The sequence below is a fragment of the Colletotrichum tamarilloi genome, assembly GCF_030869305.1.
Source record: "Colletotrichum tamarilloi strain Tom-12 chromosome Unknown Scaffold_2.1, whole genome shotgun sequence".
Lineage (NCBI taxonomy): Eukaryota > Fungi > Ascomycota > Sordariomycetes > Glomerellales > Glomerellaceae > Colletotrichum > Colletotrichum tamarilloi.
The window spans coordinates 961,762-985,993 of record NW_026849385.1 but is presented as its reverse complement, the minus strand read 5'-3'; the positions used below and the strand labels follow the sequence as shown (position 1 = coordinate 985,993).

General features: G+C 52.1%; 3 protein-coding genes across 3 annotated transcripts; all 3 read left to right on the top strand.

The window, feature by feature from the left end:
• Window positions 1-421: 421 nt before the first annotated feature.
• Window positions 422-3,591, top strand: CTAM01_00950 (oxysterol-binding protein; the record flags this gene model as incomplete). The annotated part of the gene is made up of 3 exons (XM_060516994.1): window positions 422-457; window positions 576-652; window positions 738-3,591. The coding sequence occupies 3 exons, from the start codon at window positions 422-424 to the stop codon at window positions 3,589-3,591; spliced, it is 2,967 nt and encodes a 988-aa protein (XP_060388456.1).
• Window positions 3,592-6,102: 2,511 nt separating this feature from the next.
• CTAM01_00949 (uncharacterized protein) lies at window positions 6,103-6,541 on the top strand (the record flags this gene model as incomplete). Its single annotated transcript, XM_060516993.1, has 3 exons — window positions 6,103-6,201; window positions 6,331-6,390; window positions 6,482-6,541. 3 exons carry the CDS (start codon window positions 6,103-6,105, stop codon window positions 6,539-6,541), a joined length of 219 nt encoding a protein of 72 aa, XP_060388455.1.
• A 9,386-nt stretch (window positions 6,542-15,927) lies between these two features.
• CTAM01_00948 (multicopper oxidase) lies at window positions 15,928-17,846 on the top strand (the record flags this gene model as incomplete). The annotated part of the gene is made up of 4 exons (XM_060516992.1): window positions 15,928-16,254; window positions 16,313-16,458; window positions 16,510-17,655; window positions 17,735-17,846. 4 exons carry the CDS (start codon window positions 15,928-15,930, stop codon window positions 17,844-17,846), a joined length of 1,731 nt encoding a protein of 576 aa, XP_060388454.1.
• Between the last annotated feature and the right edge of the window lie 6,386 nt (window positions 17,847-24,232).

Sequence of the window (24,232 nt, the reverse complement as noted above, 5' to 3'; positions counted from 1 at the left end):
GTGGGCCACTGAGTGAGTTGTCCAAAAAAGACATCTCACCCCAATAAGGTACCTAGTTGCCCGTGCTGGTGGGCCATGTCCGCGGTGCTCTCAGGCCCGTTCCGCGTACTTTATGTACCCGTACTCCGTACACGACCTTATTAGGCCCGTACCTGGGGGGGAGCTCACCCACTTTGACATGCTGCAGCAGCTCTACCTACCTACCTCTGACCAGGGTGACATTTGTTTCTCCCGCAGCACCCATCTCTCTTCTCTCCCTCTCATCCCATTGAATTATTTCCAAATCTCCTTTGCCATCCACACCATGCCCCTTCAATAACCTTGCGACCTGCACTGGAACGAGAACGTAATCGGGCACTCAATTTCGAATTCCTTTGCGAAAACCAACCCACAGCTCAAGCTCCTATTCCAACCCGCAAAAATGGCGGGCATTGAGCAGTTGGAGATCCATAGCAAGGTACGTGAGTCGTCACTGTCCCCGGCCTTCCCCTTCCCCCTCCGCCAACGCCCTTGACCACAGGCAGCGGCGCATCTTCATGCTTCTCCTCTCGATGCTGATAGCTTTCTCCAAATAGTCCTACATCGTGCGATGGGTCAAAGTCGACGAAGGCCACACAATATCTTGGAGCGTCCAACCACACAAAAAGTCCATGTGCGTACCTCAATCCCTTACCCCCCCCCCCCCCCTTCTACATCTCTCCTCTTCTGCGTCTCCAATTCCGACACGTGCTTATCAGTCGCCGAGGCAGTAACTTTGGAATCGTGAAGCACCCCGGAGCTGGCGCCGCCGGCCTCATTACGAATCAGAACGACGATGCCGCCGCCCCCGGATCTTTTACCTCTGGCGTCGCCGAGCCCAAGAAACCATTTGCTAGGAGGGATTCGAGCACAGCCGAAGAGCAGCTCGCCAACAAGGGATTCATACCCATAAAATGGCATGGGAAATGCGATGCGGATAAGGTATCGACCGGTACGTGGGATGTGCCAAAGGGCCAGGGCGGCATGTTCGGCTTGGTGTTCGACAACACCTTTTCGAAGCAGATCTCCAAGACGGCTACCTTCGTCCTCCTCACCTACCCGACTGGTGCACCGCCTCAGACTACAGCCCAGAACTTCCCGAACTTGCAGGCCGGAGCGAATGCGAACACCAGCAAGACGAGTTTGCCTCAGATGAGCGCCGTCACATCTGCCTCTCAAGACAGCCTCCACAGCCACGTTGCCGCGGGACGTCCGACGTCAGCCTCCGGCCGCAGCGATGGAAATGCCAACTACCATACAGGAATTCTGCACAAGAGACGGAGGAAGAAGGGCCAGGGTTATGCGCGCAGATTCTTCTCGCTGGATTATTCCTCCTGCACCCTCTCGTATTACTACAACCGCAACTCGTCTGCCCTCCGCGGTGCCATTCCTCTTAGCCTTGCTGCCATCGCAGCCGATGAGCGCCGTAGGGAAATTAACATTGACTCGGGCGCCGAGATCTGGCATCTGCGAGCGTCCAACGCCAAGGAATTCAACGATTGGGCCAAGGCCTTGGAGAAGGCGAGTCGTGCGGCGAGGGGCGTGGAGGAGCAGCAACCCAACACACTCAACCCCAGAACAACGCCGCTGAGGGTCAACACGACACATTTGAAGCCTACGCAGTCAAGCTTGGAGGAAGATCGCGAATGGCAGCAGGTCGAGACCCTAGTGAGTCGCATGGTCGGCACCAGGGACGCTCTTCGTCGCCTGGTCAAGGACATGTCAAACCAAAGGCCTCTTAGCATGGCTGCTTCGACATTCTTGTCACCAGGCACCTTGGGTGAGGAACCGGACAGCTACTTCACACCTCCCACAGCGACAGAACAGCCGCAAAGGCGCCCATTCTGGAAGCGCAAGTCAAGTAACGCTACACCGACAGCATCCACGCCCCAAGCGCATCATGCCGCCGCCGCTGCTGCTCTTGCTGTTCCTTCTCCGGGTACTGTCACGACAACTATCAGTGCAAATGGACCCCGCCACTCAAAGTCAAAGTCAAAATCGTCTGTCCATGAAGAAAAGAGCACACAAGAGCATTGTGCGGCACTCCTCAACGATCTCGATTCCGTTGTGTCTGAGTTTACAACCTTGATTGTGAACAGCAAGCGCCGACGATCTCCCGCTCCACTTTCTGCAGCACCCTCTAGAAGAAGTATGGAGACAGTGTCGACGGAAGAGTTCTTCGACGCAGAAGCCGGTGAGACAAGCTCGCAGATCGTCAGGATTGCCCAGAGCGAAGATGAAAGCCCAGACTCGGAGGCGGATGAACGTTTGAGTGACTCTTCCTCCATCTCTTCGGCCCAGGAGGATGAGGCTATAGGCTCCGAGGACACCGATTGCTACCCAGCGAAGCCCAAGAGCTTGTCGCCGTTGCCGGTGGATATCTCCGTTGAGAGACGAACCAAGGTTCCGCCGGCTTTGGTGCAGCCTCCTAGTCTGATTGCATTTGTGCGGAAGAATGTTGGCAAGGATCTTAGCACGATCAGTATGCCCGTATCCGCGAACGAACCTATCTCACTACTTCAGCGCGTTGCAGAACAGCTGGAATACGCCCAGCTGCTTGACCAAGCTGCTCAGCAGAAGGAGGCCAAGGAACGTCTCCTATACATTACGGCATTCGCAGTGTCGCAATTCAGCACTGGCCGCGCAAAGGAACGCGCTATTCGGAAACCCTTCAACCCCCTTCTGGGCGAGACATATGAAATGCTGCGAACCGAGCAGGAAGTACCCGGAGGTTTCCGGTTGCTGGTTGAAAAGGTTTGCCATCGTCCCGTCAGACTCGCCATGCAGGCCGACTCTGCCAGCTGGTCCTTCAGCCAGTCCCCCGCGCCGTCGCAGAAGTTCTGGGGCAAGAGTGCCGAAATTACTACGGAAGGCCGCGTTCGTGTCGCGCTTCGACTCCCAGATGGCACGGACGAGCTGTATTCCTGGACGCATGCCACAATGTTCTTGCGCAACGTGGTAATGGGAGAAAAGTACGTGGAGCCGGTTGGTGTCATGCAGATCTGTAACGATTCTTCTGGAGCCAAGGCCTCGGTCGAGTTTAGGAGCAAGGGAATGTTTGGCGGGCGAGGCGAAGATGTTCAGGTTGAGACATATGGACCGGACGGGGTACACACCGGCAGCAGCCTCTCCGGCACGTGGACCAACGGCCTCCGCGTCGTCGAAGCCGGCAAAGGGGCGGGCCGGGAGATCTGGAGCGTCGGCAAGCTCGTTGACAATGCGGCCAATACCTACGGAATGACCACTTTCGCCGCGGCCCTCAACGAGGTGACGGAGATTGAGAAGGGCAGGCTACCCCCGACAGACAGCCGACTCCGACCGGACCAGCGTCTGGCCGAGAAGGGCGATCTCGACCAGGCTGAGGAGTGGAAGGTGAAGCTGGAGGAGGCGCAGCGCGCCCGGCGTCGGGTGCTGGAGGAGAAGGGCGAGGAGCATAAGCCCAAGTGGTTTGTCAAGGTCGGTCAGGGCCCGGAGGGCGAGGAGGTGTGGAAGCTGAGGACGGGTAAGGACTCATATTGGGAGGAGAGGTCCAAGGGGACGTGGAACGGGTTGGAGGAGATTTTTGCTGGGTAGAGACGGATGGCGAGGCTCATGGTGTTTTAGAAAGTGAAGCGCAGAAGCGGCTCCCAGGCGTTTTCGGGCGGGTTGTTCAGCCCTACCCCTTCACTTCCCTCCTATTCGAGTTCTTCTTCTGGATTATGATGGTGATTTTTTCATTCAAGAGGTGGTCGACGATAGCGCGTTGGCGAGCGAAGATGATAAGAAAACTGTTTTGGGTGCTTGAAGCTTAATCCCGTTGCATGAGTTCTTCTACGTGATTGGTGCCACCGTTTTCCCAATCTCCTTCTCGGATGCCCGGTTTCGATCATGTGCGGGACGACTCCTATACAATGGTTTGATATTCGGTCTGCGTGAGGCATCGAGGTCTCCTCAGGTGATGAGATGGAGAACCAGCAGAGTTGGGCCTGAGCCTAGCGTCGGTGCAAACTTTGAAAAGGGCTGCAGAGAGGGAGGCTACAACAGATCGGAGTCGATTCCGTAAGGTCTTGGTAAGGGAGGGGAGGTAGGTAGATTACCTGAAGATCCAGATGTCAAACTCCTGATAGTCCCGGGCATCTTCTGACGCGGAGCGTTGTCGGGAAAGATAATATCGTCGGACCTCTTTGTTGATGGGCATGCGAGCGGTCTTTGACTGACTTGTGCATTGTTACTTCAATGAGCCTGACAGCAGACTGTTCGACTGGGATTTGATGGTATAAAAGGCCTTTGGTACAAGTCATAGAAAGGCTCTTTATGCATGATACACATCTGCTCGGGCGGCACAGCACTTTGTTGCAATTCCTCTTTGTGAGAGGTGTTCTGTTTTGATAACGTCTAAACTTTCTCCATAGCCAGGCCAAGGCTTTGCTCTCTCAGAGCTCTAGTTCCCTTTCATCACTTGTATCATCTGTAATGAATACATGGTCTTCATATGACGCTACCTAACAAAGCTTAGTTCTTTCGAATCGTCCTGGTTATTATATGTTCAATATATCGTCGTGGACGAATACGTACGCTTCTGACGACGATAATTAGTTAAGGATGGTATGGGTGTGGTTATGCGGACATGTATAGAGTAGAACAAGCGCCACCACAAGTGACTTTCCGAAGGTAGCAAGCAGCATCTTGAACATGAGGCCTGCTCCAAATGCCGAAAGAACTGCGCCAGTTGTCGTGCGGAAACTCGTACCGTAAAGGCGACTATGAGATTAGTGTACCCGTATGGCAAGATATAGGCTAGGCAGCTTGGATGGCGTAGCCAAGTCTGTTCTTAAATAAGAGTTGACGCCCTAGAGAAGGTACGACGATCATTTTGGATAGACAGCTGGTCAGCGAGGATCCGGATCCTCCTCTCGGTAGGCAGTTCACTTCGACTGTAGCTGTTGTACTAAAGCGACGAGGCACTCATATAAAGGGTTAAGTCAGGATGCTTAGTATAGCCGATACACCCACCTTCTTGTCAGCATTTCTAGTTGAGAACGTATTCGGCATGTGATACGTATCGGACACGAACTAACGAGTCGTAGGTATCGAATGAGGCCAGGAGACTGTAGATTATAGTCAGAAGGTCGGACTTACAAGGAGAACTAAGCCCGGCTAGCTACGTCAAGATCTACATCAGTCGTATGCTAGCACATACTGCGTACGAAACGCTGAGAGATGTCGACTTCAGAACGATGCCAGCGTAGAGCTTACCTTTTAAGATATGTACCTGAGCTATGACGAAACCGAAAATCTTCCATAACCTCCTGTCGTTGGCCGAAATCTCTCATTAGAATCGTGGACGCCGAAAACTTCAAGTGGAAAGGAGAGACCAGTGTCCTTCAGCAATACTTCGCCTAGGATACTTCTCTAAAGGACCAAAGCTTGATCAGCCAAAAATCACATCGCTCCTCGCTGAGACTCTTTCCCTCGACCAAAGATGACTCGCTTCCGCCCCGCTTTCCCCGCCGTAGTCCCCGGTCCGGGCGGAAACCCGGGGGGTTGCCCAGGCCTCTCCCGGGTCCTGTCCAGGTGCGAATATTTTTTGAGTTTTCTCGCAAACTACTAAGAATGCGAGACCGATCAATGCCAAGCCAAAAGCACGGAGAAGCCCGATAGCAAATAGAATGAAATGGCTAGGCTGCTGGCCTAAGGCTGAGGAGATCGCCCCATTTACGTACGCGGTGTTATAAACCTGCGTGGTTCGAATAAAGTAGAGAGGACTGCCGAGTTGGCAAGTCTAATTGATTGATTGACGAGTCAGGTTCATAATTTTTTTATTCTGAATGCCTGTTACATGGAACCGTGGGCAACTTTCGCCTACGCTCTTGACGCTAATGAAGGTTTAATAGACTGATCATCTAGGGGATCCGGGTCATGGGAGTAGGATGAACTAAATGAGAGGAGTGTCGTTGGGAAGGTTGGTACTTTACATATAAGCTTGAGGATGCAAGCGCGTCAGAAAGTCTGCTTCAAGCCATTAAGAGTCTCTTTCCATTTCAGCCTGCTACTCTCAACATACTTTCTATCTCTATTCACAAATTTCAATAACCCGTCATAAAAATGCGTTTCTTCCTCGTATTCCTTCTCGCTGCGATGCAGCTTTGCGGCGTCAACGCCATCTTGCGTCTCCAGAAGTGCGGCACAGCGTTTGACAACAATGTAAGTCCCCCGATCCAAGTGACCTCGAGGCAACTGTCCTGCCTTAGGAAGACTTCCCTCCGGGCTAGGCCCATCTAGCCTTCTGTCTCGTGTGCGCGCGAATCATTTGATGCTAATTGGCGATGTTAGTGGGTGTCGAACTGTAGTCCCACGGATCAGGATGGCTGCTACAAGTTGTGCAGCAACAAGGTAAGTTCTTGCGCCAAATTCCTCCTTACAAAAATGACTCTGCCCTGGGTTGTGTGTGGTATAGAGAGCATTCTTCTGACGTTGAACGTAGTGTCGCACGGCTAGTGGAAGATGGATGGCGAACGGCGCCGACTGCGATTGCTATTGTTAGGAGAGAGACAATCGGAGCGCAGTTTACCTTGATACCCATAGCGTATCTTTTTCTCAATAAAACGAATCACACTTGTTTTGGAAGCATGGCTCAGAGCAGGCTGCGTGAATCGACAATCATCACGAAGTCCCCATGCCGTGCGCATGCATTCTTGCCGCGACATTCTTTAAATGCGCAACGCTGATGACTCTGAGGCCTCCTCACGTGAAGCTACGGAGAAAGTCACCTGGATTCTCTAAATTGGATAAGCAAGCCTATGAATGCATTCCAGAATTGTCCTGCTCTTACGGGCTTTACCATGCACCGGTTCAACGGCATCCCGGCGACAAGGTTCTATTCGGCCGCAGAGTGTCGTTGATCAGCCTTCACTGCTGATATGACTGAAAGTGACGCACCGTGTTATACAAGGTCAACTTCCACCTCCTCTTCTAATACCTGCCGCCCTTCACAGCCGAGAAACCGACACCTATACCCCAGAGAATACCATGCAGGTCAACCAAGATTTCGAAAGCAAGGAAAGAGCTAGAAACTTCTAAAGAGACATTTGGGTACTTTTAAACCCGGTGCGCCTTCTTATGTTTTATTTAGCGCAACCTGTGCCGCATGTCGCGACAGCGGCGTCCACAACTCTTAACTCACACCACAACCACCCAAAACTTATTACCACCACTCTCTCTTCACGACAACACAAAAATAGGTCATACAGGGCAAAATAAAGACTCCTCGACGGGGAATTGAACCCCGGTCCCCTGCGAATCGTCGGAAATTCGATGACAAGCAGATATCCTCACCACTAGACTATCGGGGATGTTGTGGTTGAAGCTCCTCTCACAACGACTATGGTGGGCGACAACCCCACTGCACAACTGGGACTTGATGATGAGTAGGGACAGAAGAAATTTCATGAGTATATTTCAGTGGAATGAGAAAAAGTGAGAAAGGCGGGATATACGGGTTGAGGGATGGGATGATCACAGGTCCTGTGTACGACGCAATCGGCTGTCTCACATCATGATTGCCACCAACTCAACCAACTCGACATATCAAGGAATAGAGATGAGATTGCAACCTGAAAATAGCTGAGATCTCTTTTTGAATCCGTCTCGCTGAGCTTTCATCCAGTCACTACGAGTTAGGAATCAACTTTGACCAACCTGAATCAAGTCCGGAGAGGGGTAGAGCTTTGCACAAAATACAGACTGACGGGTCCAGCTATTCGAGCTTGCTCTCAATGCGCCTTTAGAAAGAGGCGCTGTGGCCCTTGTATTCTGCATCTTACGCCGATAGACTGGCAACGTGACCACTGGAAATCGGGCAAGTAACAACATGAGCCAAACTTTACGTTTTTGAAACTGCGAACAACTCGTTATGATCCTCCGGGCAATTAAAGGTCTCTTCTCATAGCTGAATTCACTTTCTTTCTTTCTCATCGCTGTCGCTCAACTCCCGGACCTAAGCTCTGGAAGGAATTCGTCCGACTACATGACTAAGATTCGAGAGAAGAGTCTGGCGATGGAGACGACTAATAATCGTTCGATGAATTCAGAGGCACCAAAAAACCGATCCCTCCTACTCTAGGTGATGACGGGAGAGCTGGCCGTGGCAATCTTTCGTACAACCAACCTTACTCGATAGTCAAAAGTTGTGCTCATTACTTGCCAGTTGGGACGCACCCCCTGAATATTAAGACAAAAAGGAAATCCCTAGTGCTCGTATTGAATTTGCCAAAGGTCTTGATCTAACGTGATATTCAACGGCAAACCTCCTTCATCCCATTGGCTCTGCCGTACTATCTCATCGTCACCCTATCGTCGAGTCGATTCTCTCAATCCAAATCTCTGATTAGATGACAAGGCAGGGCCATTCGATCGGGGCAGGAGGATTTCACACTCATGAAATGGGGTCAAGAAGAGGCCGAACAAACAATTCGACCGCGGCCCCCTCGTCACCATATCAAGGCAAATACCACCCAAAGCTCTTAACTCATTCCAAAAACCGACTCAAGGACTACCAAGCTGGCATCAAATCTAACCGATGATGTTTTCGAACAACGGAGCTCCGTCGGGGATACGACACGTCGCGATCAAGATCAAAATTGAGACGAAAGAGAGAAACGCTTGGGCTCTTTGAGTGCAAGCCTCTGAGGCAAGGTCACCCCTCACCTTCTTCCATATTTAGAGTCAATAGGATTCTGAGCTCTTTCCAACAGAAGTGATGTGGAAGCAATATAGCGAATTGTGGAAGAAGTTCAGATGATAGGGTTGCGATTCATCGCTTTCGCCGGATGAGATGTCTGTATACCCGAGGCTGAGATTGAGGTGTTCTACTCTTCACATGCTGCCAGTTGTCAAGGGGATACAAAACCAATGTGAAGAGTGGGTGTTCCATTCTATAATCAAGTTGTGAGAGTTTGGAACTTTCTTTGCCCCGCCTTGGTTCACATCCTACCCAGGATTAACATGTCTCCGGCAAGGGTTTGAGTTCTTGACGAATAAACTGTGGAAGATATTGTGAGGGACTGAGAATAATTTGCGCATTGCTTCAAAAAATTGATCTCAATAAGTAGCAAAGATTTCAGAAGGGCGTCAATACAAATCGAAGTCTGCCTTGGGTAGAATATCAAAATGCAAGAATCTGCGTGGGCTTTAATACTGGGCAGATTGATCTACCAGCTTCTCGAGTCTGAAATACGGAGGCTTCATTTTGGCAGAGACTCCCTAGATCTCAGTGTTCTCATGCTTGCTTTCGAGAGAGCTGATTGTCAATTCAATTTAGTTCCCGCGGAGGCACCTGAGATGTTATCTCTGGGTTAATTCTCCTCGCAACTTCGAGGTTCCGCGTCAAGGATTCCAGCTGCACCCTAATTGACACCATGTGGCTGTCGACCGTGACTAGCCTCCTGGGACACCTTACTTCACAAAAAGGGAAAGAATGGAAGGTCTCTTCTGAAGCACGGTCAACCAAGACCTCGTGTTCGGGGCGGGGGGGGGGGGGGCTAGGCCGCCCGCATGTTCGCCCGCTCATCGACTTTCCACCATAGGTCTCGGCGCCACCACCGAGTCATCCCGTGATCCGTCGTCGCGGCGACGATTAGGTCCCGTCACCGTGGACCGGCTTTTATTCAGTATCGAACAAGAGAAAACATACTATTTTCCAAGAGACATCAAAGTGAACAGGGCAGAAGCAAGGGCAGCGGCGGTGGGGACCAGACATTGTGTTACGCAAGCTAGTGACCGAGCGAACGCTGGAAGGAATCGGTTTCAGATGATTCGGGAAACCTGACTTTGTGGGGTGGTTTAGTGTCGAAAAAGCAGACTAGGCTGTTGAAGCACAGAGTGTGTGTTGTGATCAAAGCGCGCCGAGGAGACCCAGCCTCGTGGTTTGCCGGGTGTCAGAGCAACGGTCGAAATGCCTTGGGGATGTTGACAGCAGCCAACATCATTGTCTGCAGACAATTGAGATTAGTACTGTCCACGCGTATCCCGTCGGACTGGTTACCTTAGTTAAGGAGCACGGAGCCGTGGAGAGTCCCTTGCGGTGATCAAGTTTTCGGATGGAAAATTCGGGCCCTGGAAGCGGGAATTCGGAATCCTATAAGTGCCGTATTGCCGTGTCGCGAATGACTTACCAAATGATGCCTTAGTTGAAAGCACTGCAGGGCTCTCGGGCTTTCTCAACATTCAATTGTTAAACACCGAACCATCGAGGACTCGGACCTGAGAGCGGGTCCTCCGGTGGTTGCCCCGATATCCCCACATTTACGGGTCATGAAGTCGGCGATCCGGTCGGAGGTTGCTCATCGGCGCGGAGACTCCAAGGAGCGCCGCTCAGAGGTCGGGCGATCGACTGAATCAGGCGACAATTTTCCATATTGATCCAAGACACTAGGCGCCACTGGTGGTCAGCAGTCTCATTGCTCCGACGTAGCACCTTGAGAATTGTCAGCCAGCCCTCCGATCCATAGGTATTGGCCATCATCCTTTGGCTGCGTCAATCAATGCCCTGCAACCCCAGGGCCGTTAAGCAATGAGGCCGTCAGCTGGACGCTCTCCCCGCTGTGGTATGACATCGATAAGCAACAGGCAATCCAAGTAAGCTGAGTGTTGAATGGACCAACTTCTCTTTGTCGTCAGCCACAGTGGTGAGGATGGGGACCAGGGGTTCCTGCAAGGCTCGGTGAATGATAGACGCTAGGGGCGGGATGCTCCCCATCCATCCACTCACGAGGCAAGGCTTGGCCGCTAGGCGGCGCGCTCAGCAATATTTCCGTCTAGGGCGCATGCACGATGCTGAGGTGTGCATCAGCCTCTGCGTTGCATCTGCGTCTGGGTACTTTCCACAAGATGTTGTTGCCTTGAAAGAGGAGCCTTTAGGTAACTTCGCCAGGATCGTCAGGAAGCTGGATATGTCGGGCTCGGCACTCAAACTAGGCGGTGTCCAGGGGGAGTATCAAGCTGACCGTATTTCTGGATGTTGACGCCTCCACTAGTATTAATGTTCAGCGTCGATTGCTGATTAGCCGTAAGCCGTCAAACAAGGTGATTGTCTCTGTTGGAATGCACAACTTCGCTAGCTGCATTGAAATGCAGTATTTCTTGGGCGCCTGGCATCGAGTAACTTGAGCCACCAATATGGGTTGTACAACACGAGTATCACTTAAACTCATTACTGGACTTGGATGAGATACTGAGGCTCTGGGCCAGCGGTGTTGGGGAAACCTTGAAACCTTTTTGCTGTGAGGACGCCAGCTTTGTTGCACCAAAGTAGTAGAGCTGGGCTCACTGAGGGTTTTCATGCTCCGTCTGAGATGACTTGAAAGATTTCGTTAATAATGTAGTTGAGTGACACCAGCCGTTGAAGCTTAGTTAGCAGGAAGAAGAAACACAGCTCAGGCTGGCGACAGGGTATACAACGAGCTAGGACGGTCCGGTCGAAGCGAGAGGCAGCGACGAGCTAGACGGAAATAGGGGCAGCGAGGATTGCAGAAACAAAGAGAATCATCAAAGAGAGAGACATTTGGTCTTCTATGATCCGTGCATATGCGTGTATAGAATCCCTCTGCTAAGTGGCTCAGCTGTTGAGTAAGGCCTGGGGTAATCAAGCGTTTTCCCAATTCATCCAGCTCAGCTTTGCTTAGGCTGCTCCAATGTGCAGGATTCTCGAGGCCCCAAAGCAGGTTTGACGTGTTCTCCGAGGGATCTTTTCTTACCTGCATGAAGTAAAAGAGGCTCGCAAGGTCTGGCTCAAGCCAACACTTTTCTCCATGTAATGGTGGCGGAGGTACCTCAACCAGCATGTGTAACGCAGAACTGTAGACAGACGCCGCGGTACTGGCCCGTGCCGTTGAGAAGCTTCGGCAGCGCGAATTTGGCCAGCCGATCAAGCGGAACCCACGGGCGGATGTGTCTTGGATGGACGGAAACCTCTAAACGCGCCGTTCGGACCAGGCTGGCGAGTGACAAAATTGTTTGCTGTCAAACGAGTAGCCATTCTCGGGCGGATGTCAGGGGAGTTGAATAGTGGTGAGTGGGCCATCAAGCGAAGGGAGAAGTGCCACTAGGCTGTTAGCCCAGGGCATGCTTGACAAGCCGGGGGCCCGGAGCTCTTGTTTACGTGCTAGTTAGGGCCATGTCATGACAAGGCATGTCGCATTTAATTAGCGGGCAATCAGATGGATGGTCGATCTGGGTCAAGGATGCCGAGGGTTGTTGCAACGGCATCCAAGTAATAGTGCTGCAGGTGCCGAAGTGGTGGTCGCATCTCGCCTTAGCCCTTGGATGGTGTGGCTTACGGGCCACCTGAAAAGCCAGGGCGCCGTTCTGTTAGACTGTACGGATGGTCGTGTTCGGTGAGGTGGATGATCGCACTCCACAACGACAAGAAGTGTTTGTCGAGTACTGAGGAGACCGACTTTGCGATTGCAGACGGCAGAGAAACTGCTGGTCTCACTCGTGAACTGTATGCAGTGCCATGAACTGGACATGGCCACATGGGAGGCATGGACACTTTAGGTGACGTCGGCGTTTCTATTGCGTGATATTCAGAGATCATCAAACCCGCAAAGTGTGCCAGACGCGGATGAAGTCCGTGGCCTTGTCATTCCTGTCAAACCGATTGTTCATAAAGGTTGAAACTTCTGATTATGTGAATCTAGTCGCCATTACAGAGCCAAAGAAGCGGTCCACGGTCTTCGAAGGGGGTCGCAATGAACGGACTGGGCGGGCCGGAAACTCAGTGTTTTCTGTTCGAAACTGATACAGGTACTACTTCTGGAAATAAAGTAGAAGAGGTCAGTGACACGAACAGACAAAGTGGTGATGTAAGCTATAGGCGACGAAGGTCTCGGACTCGGACTCAAAGAGGGCAACCTTGAAAGCCGGCCCAATAGTAAGATGGTGCCGGTCAAGGTAGGTTTCGTGAACGGATAGAACCCACTAGGATCTTCGGCTGGCAACAAGTCGGTTAATGGTGCCGTGGTCGATCACTGATCTGTTGATCCCCGACTAGGTACTCGTACGGATACAATCCCTGTGTTGCCGGCCTGATCACGACGGTTTTCGTAGTTGAAGCTTGGTTGCAGTCCCCTGGCCGCCGTTTTGGCGTAAGTGTAGTGGGACGATAAGGACAAACGGACTGGAAGGTGAATCTGATGCTACTGCAACTAAGGTAAGGCGCACCGGTCCAAGAAGGACCAAGCCTCTTGGACCGACGGTAAGTGCAGCTGCAAGCTGCTTCCCAATGCTCTTTTCTATTTTGAGGGTGGGAAAGGGGAACGGGGAAACGGGAGAAGAGGGGCCCTCAGGTTGGAGGGGAATACGATCCCGCCAGCGCTAATGCGGGAGGAAATTTCCCATCTCAGGGCACTTGGCTCTCCTCCTTCTCAACCATCTCCACGTAAGGTAAGGTACGGAGTACTGAGCTACCTACCGACTGCCTTAGTCTACGGATGTATGGGATGCTGCCTTCAGTACCGTGGTAAGGTAAGTAAGTATCTTACTCAATGGAACTGTGGGAATGAGCTAAGAGTCTCAGGCATAAGCATATCCTCCGATACGTACCGTCATCCGTCCCATTGTCTAGAACGTTTCCTCCAACAACAACAACTTTCACCTTACTCGGACGCTTCCAAGTTGACAATATCTTCATCCATACACGCTTACTCGCACGATCCCGACAGCGCACTGCTTACATGCGCATGGGCCAACGCCAGCAAGGCAAGGCAGTATGACTACAGCTGGCTTGTGCATATTCCCTGCCCTGCCATGTTGGCAGCTTGGCTCTGCTGCGCCCATAACCAACTTTCGCCCCAGCTGAATCAGAAATCTACGGGTTTCAACATGCCAGTACGGTACTGGCGAGGTCGTCTGTCTAGTCTGATTCAGCCAACGATAATCCCGGCCGGCGGTCTCTCTTTTTTGTTCCTTAGCGCCAGCTCATCATTGGCCTGACACGTTTCTTGCAGACCGCGATGCCACTACAGCGGCCGGTGTATGTATCCTGACCATCCACAGAGAGGGACGGGAATCAGACAATACCCATACACAGGTACACCCGTGGGCGTACACTCTCAAATGGTCGTACCTTTCACCGCAGCACAGAAGCCTTGTCGTACACGGCAAGGCCCAAAAGTTTCCGAATTGAAAGTCAAGTGGTCACCGGGCGGCACTTGGAACCCAATTCTTGACCATAACGGCAGCACAAATGGACTTTTTTGGGCCTAACACCAAGACCTGGTTCACCTGGTTCAACAACCCCAATCTTGGCTCTCCTACGAGACAGATCCACACACGTTGAGGTAATCCACACTCTTCGACGCCACCGCAAAGAGGTTTAGGATACTGTTAGCAAATTCTTGATTCACTTCTCATCCAACGTCTGTTTGTTGCCAAGATGACGGAACTGCACATTGCCCGCGCTCGCGGGCTTCTTGAGACGAAAAATCCGGCGGACGGAATCCGGCGGACGGAATCCGGCGACCATCCCATCTCACCAGAGTGTTCCTTTCCTCGGCTCTAGATTCGCACAAAACGACGGCCCAACCTCGAGAGGGTAAAGTCTACCGCCATGACGTCGGCATGTACCTGAGCGCTTCGGCCGAACTAGACTCGCAACCTCGCGCTTTCCCCCTACACCCACAACTCGAACACTGACTCTTGAAAGTGGGTGGTAGCTTGCTCCTGCGCAGAGAGTGGTCTGCTTGCCGAAGAACCGTCTTACGCTTCCTTCGACATGGGCCGGAACTCTCGTTCTCGCAAGGCGCCCGAGTCAAATTGTTGTGGCCTGCAAGTTCAGCCTCGACGGATTGCCTATCAAGTCGCTGTTTAAAGATCTCTTATGAGGTTTTGTCTCTTCATGACCAGGGATTCGCGCCAGCACTTCCTGCTGTGTTCCTTGTAGCCTCCCCGGTTCATTTCCTTACCCTGCAGAAAGCCCTTCTTGCATGGTGGCGTATAATCACCACCCAATTGTAGACATATCCAGTGATTGTCAACTATTCTCATCAACTCTTCTGCTTAGCTAGCGCACCCCGGATGGCACCAGGGCTTTGGTCAACCGCATATTGAGCACGTCTGATGACCCCCTTGCTTTCTTAGTGAGAGGTGTAACCTTAGATTGCTCATGCACTTCTTTCCCTCGCGTACAGCTCACGAATTTCTTCTTTCAAGTGCTCAGGAATACACGGCCGTGTTGCCGGTGTCTCAAGAGCCCCGAGTAGATAGTCACCGGCCCTAGTCATGGATATTGACTGTTGTCCCGACACTCATTCGTCTGAGGACCTGCCATACCGTGCTCTCTCGTGCCCACCTGCCCACGAGTTAATCATACGAACCATCCTAGATAGCCTTGACAGGGTCTCGTCCCCCTCCCCTAGCTCGCTGCATCTAACGGACATCCGATCATGCATCGAGCTAGTCCCAAGCTGTGGCTTATACGCCTGGCCATGCCCGACTCCAATACATGCCATGTGCAAGCAGTCAGCACAACGCCATATGTCATCCAGGCCGCCGTTCTGCTCCGGTGGCCCGTCTCGCGTCGACCGAGCATCGATCGACTTTTGGCAAACCCAAGCCCGGCACCATGTCAGAACATCACCTCTACCAAGCAGCCGGGGCCGGCCAGTCCAAGAGAAGGCTGCAGCGTCCAGATTCCACCCTTCCCACGCTCTGGCCATCCAAATCCTCCTCGTGTCATTCAGCCTGTATAAGTTCTCTTGCTCTCCCTCTTCGGATTATGATACGAGATCTTACTCTTCACTCGCGCCTTTCCCTTCCCTTCTTTCCCCCCTGCATTCGTACTTCCTTCCTCCACTCGTTCGCCGGAAGAGTAACCATAATTACTTAATTTTCACTCGCTAGACCAGGTCTGTCTAGTCTTGAGTGCCCAATATGTTGCGGTCTCTCTTCGCCTTGGCTTGGGCCAACACTGCCCTTGCCGCGACTGTGACCTACAACTGGGAGGCCACTTGGGTCAACGCTGCCCCTCTCAATGTCTCAAGGGCTGTCATTGGTATCAATGGCCAATGGCCTTGCCCCAAGATCGAGGCCACTGTGGGAGACACCGTCGTTGTTCACCTTACCAACAAACTTGGCAACCAGACCACCGGTATTCACTTTCATGGCATCGACCAAGTCAGCACCAACTGGATGGACGGCCCCAGCATGGTTACTCAATGCCCTCTCCCTCCGGATATGACCATGACCTACTCGTTCACTGTGAGTCAAATCAACACGAAGATCTGGTCCTTAGAGCGTAGCTAACCAAATCATATAGGCTGATACGGGCGGTACATACTGGTGGCACTCCCACAACATGGGCCAGTATCCCGACGGCATGCGTGGTCCCCTGATTATTCACGACCCGGCGGACCCCTATGCTGGGCAATACGACGAGGAGTACATCCTGTCTGTTTCAGACTGGTAAGTGCTGCATGGGAATGCGAGTGAGACTTCTAGACTAATTCGATGCAGGTACAACTCGGAGACCATTCCTCTAGTACAGAACATGCTGCTTCCGTCCAACACTCGCTTCGCGCCCCCTATCCCTGACAACATGGTCGTCAACGATGGACTCGGCGCCAAGTTCAAGTTCGAGAAGGGAAAGACCTACCGCATCCGCATGATCAACTTCGCCGCCTTTGCTTCCTTCATGATTCACTTCGACTCTCACGACATGAACGTCATTATGTCCGATGCTGCCTACATCAAGCAGAAGACCTCATACATGCTGCGCATTGCTCCCGCTCAGCGTTATGATGTTCTCATCAAGTGTATTGACCGCGATAACCGCAACTATGGTTTCCTCATCGCCGCCGATATCAATCGTGACTACAGCAATAAGGACTTTGCTCAGAGCTGGCCCTTCAACTACACCGGACAACTGGTCATGTTCCCTGACAGGGCCTTCGGTACCGACGTTGTCAAGGAATGGCGCCCGTCTGACGATGCCGTCTTCGAGCCCTATGGAGACGTTGCCATCCTCCCTGCCGCCACCAAGATCTTCCAGTACGACTGGGCATTCTGCTTCGACAAGAACGGCATCCCCCGCGCTTGCGTAAACGGCACCCCCTACGTCGACCAGAAGGTGCCCACCCTCTACACGGCTTCCACCACCGGCGAGAACAACACCAACCCCCTCGTCTACGGTGCCGTCCACCCCTTCATCGTAAACTACGGTGACATCGTCGATATCGTCGTCAACAACAACAACGAGGCCAACCACCCCTTCCACCTCCACGGCCACCACTTCCAGGTTGTCAGACGCCCCGCTTCCGGCACGGGCGTCTGGCCCGGCGTCGCCCGCGCCCGCCTCAACCAGAAGCCCCCGCGCCGCGACACCGTCACCGTCATGGGCAACTCCCACGCCGTTCTGCGCTTCGAGGCCAAGAACCCCGGCGTCTATCTCTTCCACTGCCACATTGAGTGGCACGTAGAGATGGGTCTCACCGCTACCATCATCGAGGCTCCTGAGAGGCTCCGCAACCTCACCATCCCTGATGACCACAAGGCTGCCTGCCGCGCTCAGGGTATCCCCACTGCTGGCAACGCTGCCGGTAACACGGCCAACGTGCTTGACCAGACTGGCATGAACCTCGAGCCTTTCCCCACGTACACTGGGTAAGTTTTTTCCCCTCCCTGTTCGTCAATAGCGTTTCGTTCTCTTTCAGAATTATTGAAAACTGACACTCTGCCGTAGTGCCGCCTACAACCCTCCCGCCTCGCCGCCCACCAAGCGTTACAACGCTCCGGCCCACCCTCCTGCTCAGCTCCGTGGACGCACCATCCGCCGCACCGGTCTCTCGAAGTAACAGAGACCTGACACCTCATCTCTCCTACTTTTTTTTTTCTTTTCTTCTTTTCTTGAATGGGACTCCCAGTACCGTTCACGTAAATAGTACCCATGATGCCATGTGGATATGCATAGGACTTATTGTTTTGTCGGAGTTCATGACGATGATGATGAAGGGGGACGGGTGAGGGTGGGTGATGAGAAGGTTCAGTCGGGCTAATATGTAATAACGGCCGCTCTACTACGAGCGACTTCTTCCACTGCCTCTACTTTCACCCATCCGTCTCGCTCCCCTTGTGGTGTGGCGTTTGGTAGCGCCGAAGTTTGGCACGGGAGGTCTGACGATCCTGGTAGATTGAGATGAATTCCTTTGAGAAATTTAGATGATGGGGACGTTGGAGGTATTAAAACATAAATAGGTCGGAAAATATGGGGATAATGAGAAGGAAGTTGTTGACTCTCGCCATCTTGACTTCTTGCAGTGACCATGAATTCTCTTGGCTTGTCGAACTTTCAGAGCTTGAGCCATGGCCGCAGAAGTGAGCCGTTAGAACCTGTCTCGTTGCCCTTGACAGGTTTGTGTGTGAATCGGTTGGACTCTCTGGTCTGCAGAAGTGAAGAAAGCAGAACGGGTAGGGTATGCCGGCGCGAAAGTTCGGATGGTATTGACGCATGTCGATACTGTTGATGCCGAGGCTGGTCGGTCATACGGCGGAGCGTGAACAATTTGGATTCCCCAAAGACCTCGACATCTCCCCAATCATCAAAGATTTGAGAAAGATGGCAGTGGAGCGTCCAACGAACCCCGCAAGACCTAATTCTGTGGCGTAGGTAAGGCTGTCAAGGTTCGGATGGGCGAGGAAGGAGTATGCGGTCTGGTTGATCAGCCCACGTCTTCATATTTCCCGAATCTTGTTGAATGTTGCCGCCTGATATTCACCATATTCCTCAAAAAGGAAGACGCCTCGGATTTTGTCGGAATGTCCGTCCCAGAACTGTATAATCTCATAGAGACTACAACGAAAAACGGAGACAGAAACTGGGAGAAGGACGCCAGACAATGACGTGCCCATCTCGTGCGATTCCGCATTTCTTAAGGGTTTGAAACGAACAATCAGAGGTGAAGGAAGGGCAAAACACGAAACTCTGCGTGCCAGGACTTCGATGGAAGCTATTATGAGGCAAGAAAGCATTGGTTTCCGGACGAACACCACCATGTAGAACGACGAACTCGCCCCCACACAGCAGACAGTCAGCCATGTCGCTGTGAAAGTGCGTTCCATCGCCATGTTTCGGGGGATATTTGTCGTGAGAGTTTTCGTGAATGAGTTCATATGGAAGGAGGAGGCAAGGAGAACAAATCCCTGGGGAAAGATCGACTGAGTTCCTTATAAAGTGTCGTTTGGCGAGCAAATCTTGTGCAACTCTATGAGCTAGTTTGCGCGCATTTAAGGCAGATTCTGATCGTGAGAGGGAGCGCGTGCACTGCGGCTCCGGCGTTGGTGTGTGTGCAACCACCACCGACGCGGTTGAACCGTTCTCTGTAATGTGGCGTTGGCGGGAGTCTTTTCCGTACAGAAATCTAGTCTGGAAAGACCGAGGGAGAGAGTCTTCGCGGATGTTGCCGAGAGTCGACCCTTGAGAGCTTGGCTGGTCTGTGAAGCTAGCCTCAATTGGGTGGGTGATGCTAACAGGCCTCACATCGCATGCCAGGTCGGATCGACGCGGAGGTGGTTTTGGTGAGAAGAAGACGCAGGATTTGGGGATCTTGATAGACTGTGAGGATGAATCTGATGCCTGGATATTGTTCCGGGGAGTTTTGAGTCATAGATCAGATGTTCGGAGTTGTAATGGCTTTCGTGGACTTGGTGCAAGTGGCAGACCCATTTTGTCGGATTGAAAAGTGGTAAATGTCGTGGGATAAATCGAGACTTCCGTTCCCACGACTAATTTGCCGTGCATGAGAGGGAGCCGTGATGAACTGGCCATGAATTATCGACACTCCGCACAGAAAAATTCCCTAGCCTCTTGATTGTTGCCGTTATTGACGTACTGAGTCCAGTAGCCGAGCAGTATCCTCAAGGGCAAGAGGTCTCCTCCATCCAAGAAACGTCTCAGGCGGGGTCCTGAGAGTCGTACAGAGATCCATATTCTCTCTTTTGAAGATGAAATCAGAGGAGGGAGGGATTACGGATGAAGATGAGGAACATCGTCCACTTCGCAGCGACCCGTTGCCGTCTGCTCATCTTGCACGAATGAATTTGAGAGTGCCTGGGAGGCGCGGCGTAGCTTTGCGGTGCCGGCGTGATTTCCAACCATTAGTTTCTGTTTCAATGCAGAGAGGGAAAATATCCGAGGTAGCAGCATAAAGCTTCGCGGTGATGTAGCTGGAAAACTCATGTGATGATGATCGGCGATCAAAGATATTCGAGAATCATGAGAGAAATGGTATCATCGTGCGTAGTATCTGGGACATCATTGGCAGGTTGAGGTTCCATACTTCTTCGGGATGGGTAGTGAGAGATAAGGGAAGTAATAGCGAATAAGATCGAAAGGATGAAAGAGATAAAAGTCGATGAGACGGTAGCCGCGATACTGTCAGATGCCAGCTACAGAGGAGGTCGGGTAAGGGGGAAGGGGAGTATTTCGAAGAACGAAAGATACAACAACACAACAAAAAGAGTAGAAGAAAGATGGAAAGAAGCGATTGGTAATAGGACAGTTTTGCCACCCTACCTCGAGTTATATACCTTTGATCTTCACTGCAGGAAAGCAAGACCAAGGGCGCGCGGTTCGGCGTGCCCTACCACGCCAGTGCAACCTCCGTGATCTGCATCTCTGGAAACCCGATGCAGACCTCTCTGGACCTCTAATGGGCTGTTGCTTGCCCTACGGTGTATGCGTGTGTCCATCTGTACTAGACCTATGTGTTCGTGTGTATATGTGTGTGTGTGTGTTCCATCTGGCGCCCCCTGCCTACATCAGAACATGCACCGTCATGTCTCGGACATGAGAGAGGCCAACCCACACGAAGCACACACTCACAAGTACGTGTAACGCAAAAAAAGACGAGAGGAAGAACAAGGCTTCCTCGCAATAAAGTTTCCGATGCCCAGCGTTGGGGGCGGTCAAGTTCCTGGAGCACGGCATGGATGGTGGCCCTACACATACGAGGAAGGGAAGTAAGCAGAGATCAGCCTTTTCCCTTCGGTGATGCAACGTGATGAAATTGACGATATCCACGGACAGCCCAAAGACCGCGAGATGACCAGGGGACGGAAGCGTGGGGACGACGAGCTTCGCCCAGTCCACCCCGAAGATAAGAAAGTGAGTGGAGGTAATGTTTTGAGGAATCCCCCACAGCTGAGAAGAGAATGATGCCGAATCGTAATAACTTCCCAGGTCCGGTCAACTTGGTTGGAAACTGAGTATGTGATAGGCTCTAGAAATGGCAGTAAGAAACCCGAGACAAGCTTAGAAAAGTTGGGAAACACAAAAGAGCAGGAAGGATTCCGGGATACGACACCGGAGAGAAAGAGGAACCCATCAGTCCCTTCCCATTCGTCACGTTCCTCTCAACAACCTGTCTCGCAACCGGAGCTGACGCATGTCATCCCGCAGCGGCACCGAAGAAGCTTGACCGCTTTCCCATCTTACCTGCTCTCTTACATGGCTGGTAAGGTTTGGATTGAGGAAAGATGAAAAGGGGGGGGGAGCGGACTGTACACCTTGATTCTGATGAGAACTGTGTATCATTGAGATAGCAAAGAGACACAGAGGGAGTAGAGCCAGGGGGGGGGGGGGCAATAACACGGGAAACAAAACACGGCCATGCTCCCCCAGAGAGAAGATGAACAACCAGCGTCCATGGGGTTCTTCCCAAACTCTGCCCCAGTTCGCCGGAACCACGAACTGGCTGACACAGACTGGGCTGGCCTGACCCGAACATGACTGGTTCCCATCTCCACGGGTTCGAAGAAAACGAAACCTGACAAGGGGAGAGCGGGAAGACGGGAATCTAGCGGGATCCGTCGAAGAACCCGTTTGAAACATTCAAAGCCGTGGCAGTTACTAAGAAAAGACAGGAAAAGAAGAAAGGGAGGCCTTGTTGGTCGTGGTCCGTTCTCTCTCTCTCTCTCCGTAGTTTGGGTCTCGGGAAGATATCACCACATCACTGGGGGGGTGTCTTCTTGCCTCTATGATCCTTGAAAAAGGGCGTGGGAAGTTTTGTAAGCCAAGTAACATAACAAGGAACCAGAGATGAAGAAACCACGGTCTCTCTCGGATGTAATTTGGATCCAAAAGATAGCATGTAATCAGGTTCGGTCTCGTTTCCGCTGCTCATTCGCGGGGTACCACAACGATGGGATTCGAGGTTCATGTTCCAAGGCCCAGAGGTCCAAAGGAAAGAAACAGAAAAAAAGAGGGGATGAAAACCGAGAAAAGAGGTCAACCCGGGGAGGCAGCCCAAGTGCCTTGAGACACAGAGACAGCAAGAAGAGAAAGGGAAGAAACAGAGTTGACACCCAAAAAAAAAAAGGACTCTAGTCAGCAACAACGCCCCCCTCAATCCCAACTCTTGATTCGTTCAAAGACAAAGTGCGTGAGACATTGGCTGCTGTCCTCGTTCGTTCGTCTCTTACTTTTCCCAATGTTCGTGTCAGAATCTGTACGCCTCGGGGGAATGGGCTGAGCGCAGGCGCGCGGGCGGCGGGGCGTGTGTAAGCCCTGGCACCTAAGCACCAGCCAAAAGTGTACGTATGCGTATGTGTGCGTGCGTGTGTATGAGTGCAGGCTTGCAGGACTGGACATACGGTTTCTGCGTGTTCGTCCAATTGCAAAGAACGCTGCAAGGCGGTGGGCACGACCATGTTTACCTTTTGACTTACATGGCTGTTGCTGCTCCTGCTGCTGGAGGGTGAGGACGGGCAGTCATACATACACACACAGGAACCATAGACACACAGGCAACTAGAGAGACGCACACACAGGGAGTGCTTGTATTCGATGCGTTATGATTCTTGATAAGCAAGACAGCCAAATAGACAAATTCGATAGTCCGTGGGCTACGGACACTTTCGGACTTAGGAGGGGGGTCTGCGTCCAAGATACAATCAACGGCTTGATGGACTTTCGGTAATGTCCAGATCGGATAGATCACAACATTCTCGGGGCTTTGATAAGAGTGCTGGATGAGTATTGTGGTATCCGGGCTCTAGAGTTGACCCGTTTCCCGTCTCGAATAGAAGTAGCGGCTTTCTTACATGCTAATTTAGTAGAGAACGTGAGTAACATGCCAACTCTGACAGAAACCTAGTCCTAGAGCTCCATGTAGAGCAATGACGGCATAGTAACTAATCAAGGGATCTTGTTCGTGATGATAGACCCAAATACTAAGCAGCCAGGGCACGTTGTGTCTTCACATGTATATCGTAGATTTACGAACCTTTGAGGAAGAAGTTTGAGCAATCCCAGTCCCCCGGGACTCGATAAACCTCCAACGGTCAAGACAAGTCAAGAGAGGAAGAGACTCCCAGCGCAAGATCTCCTGATCCTCAAACGAGATCTTCTGAATGTCCCGAGAACTTGAGATCGAAACAAACGAGACGAAAGAAAAAGCCCAAAAGCACACATAACTCTAGAGACTTAACAGCAAGCGGTCAGCATCATTCAACCGAGATGTGTCCCCCGAGCCGAGCGGCATAGGAGTAAACCGCAGGCTTGGAGCCGGGAGAAACGCCGTTCTCGTCCGTTCGTCCCATGCCCTTTCCCGACGTAGGGCAGAAACTGGGAAGAAAAGAGAGGCCCCCCGTACCAAGCGGCGCCCCGGCACTACGGGAACATGGATAAAGTTGGATCTGGCAGGAGCCAAGATGCGTCCTGCAGAAGGAGGGGCGTGTGAGATCCACGAAAAGCAGGTTGTTATTCGTCTTATTCCGTGGCCCTGGGGGGTATAACGATAAGGTTCTTGTCTGGAGAGTCAAAAGTCCATACAGAGCTGGGGACAGGATGTAAGTATGCATATGGAAGCCATGGCCAGGAAAGAGAGAGGAAGCCCTGCACGCCCGATGTTCGGACAAGCATGCGCCAGCCAAGGACCGAAGTTCGGGTGGTCAGACAGGAATAAGACGCCCGATTTCAAGATTGTGTGGGTAGTTGTGAGAATATGCCCGTTGATGGGGCTGAAAGCTTATGCCTGGAGTTGAGTCGCTGGTGGACAGCGAAAACAAGCCATGCTCATGTCCTCATAGGACCGAATGCGCTTCCTGGGTCAGGCCCTCTGAGACATGGGGAACACAGTCAGAAGCAGAAAACAAGGTAGAAGACTACTCCTTGAGAGACTGTATGGCGGTTCCACTGACAAGGGGCGGACAGATAAGGCTGATGAAGAAGCTGCTGGACAAC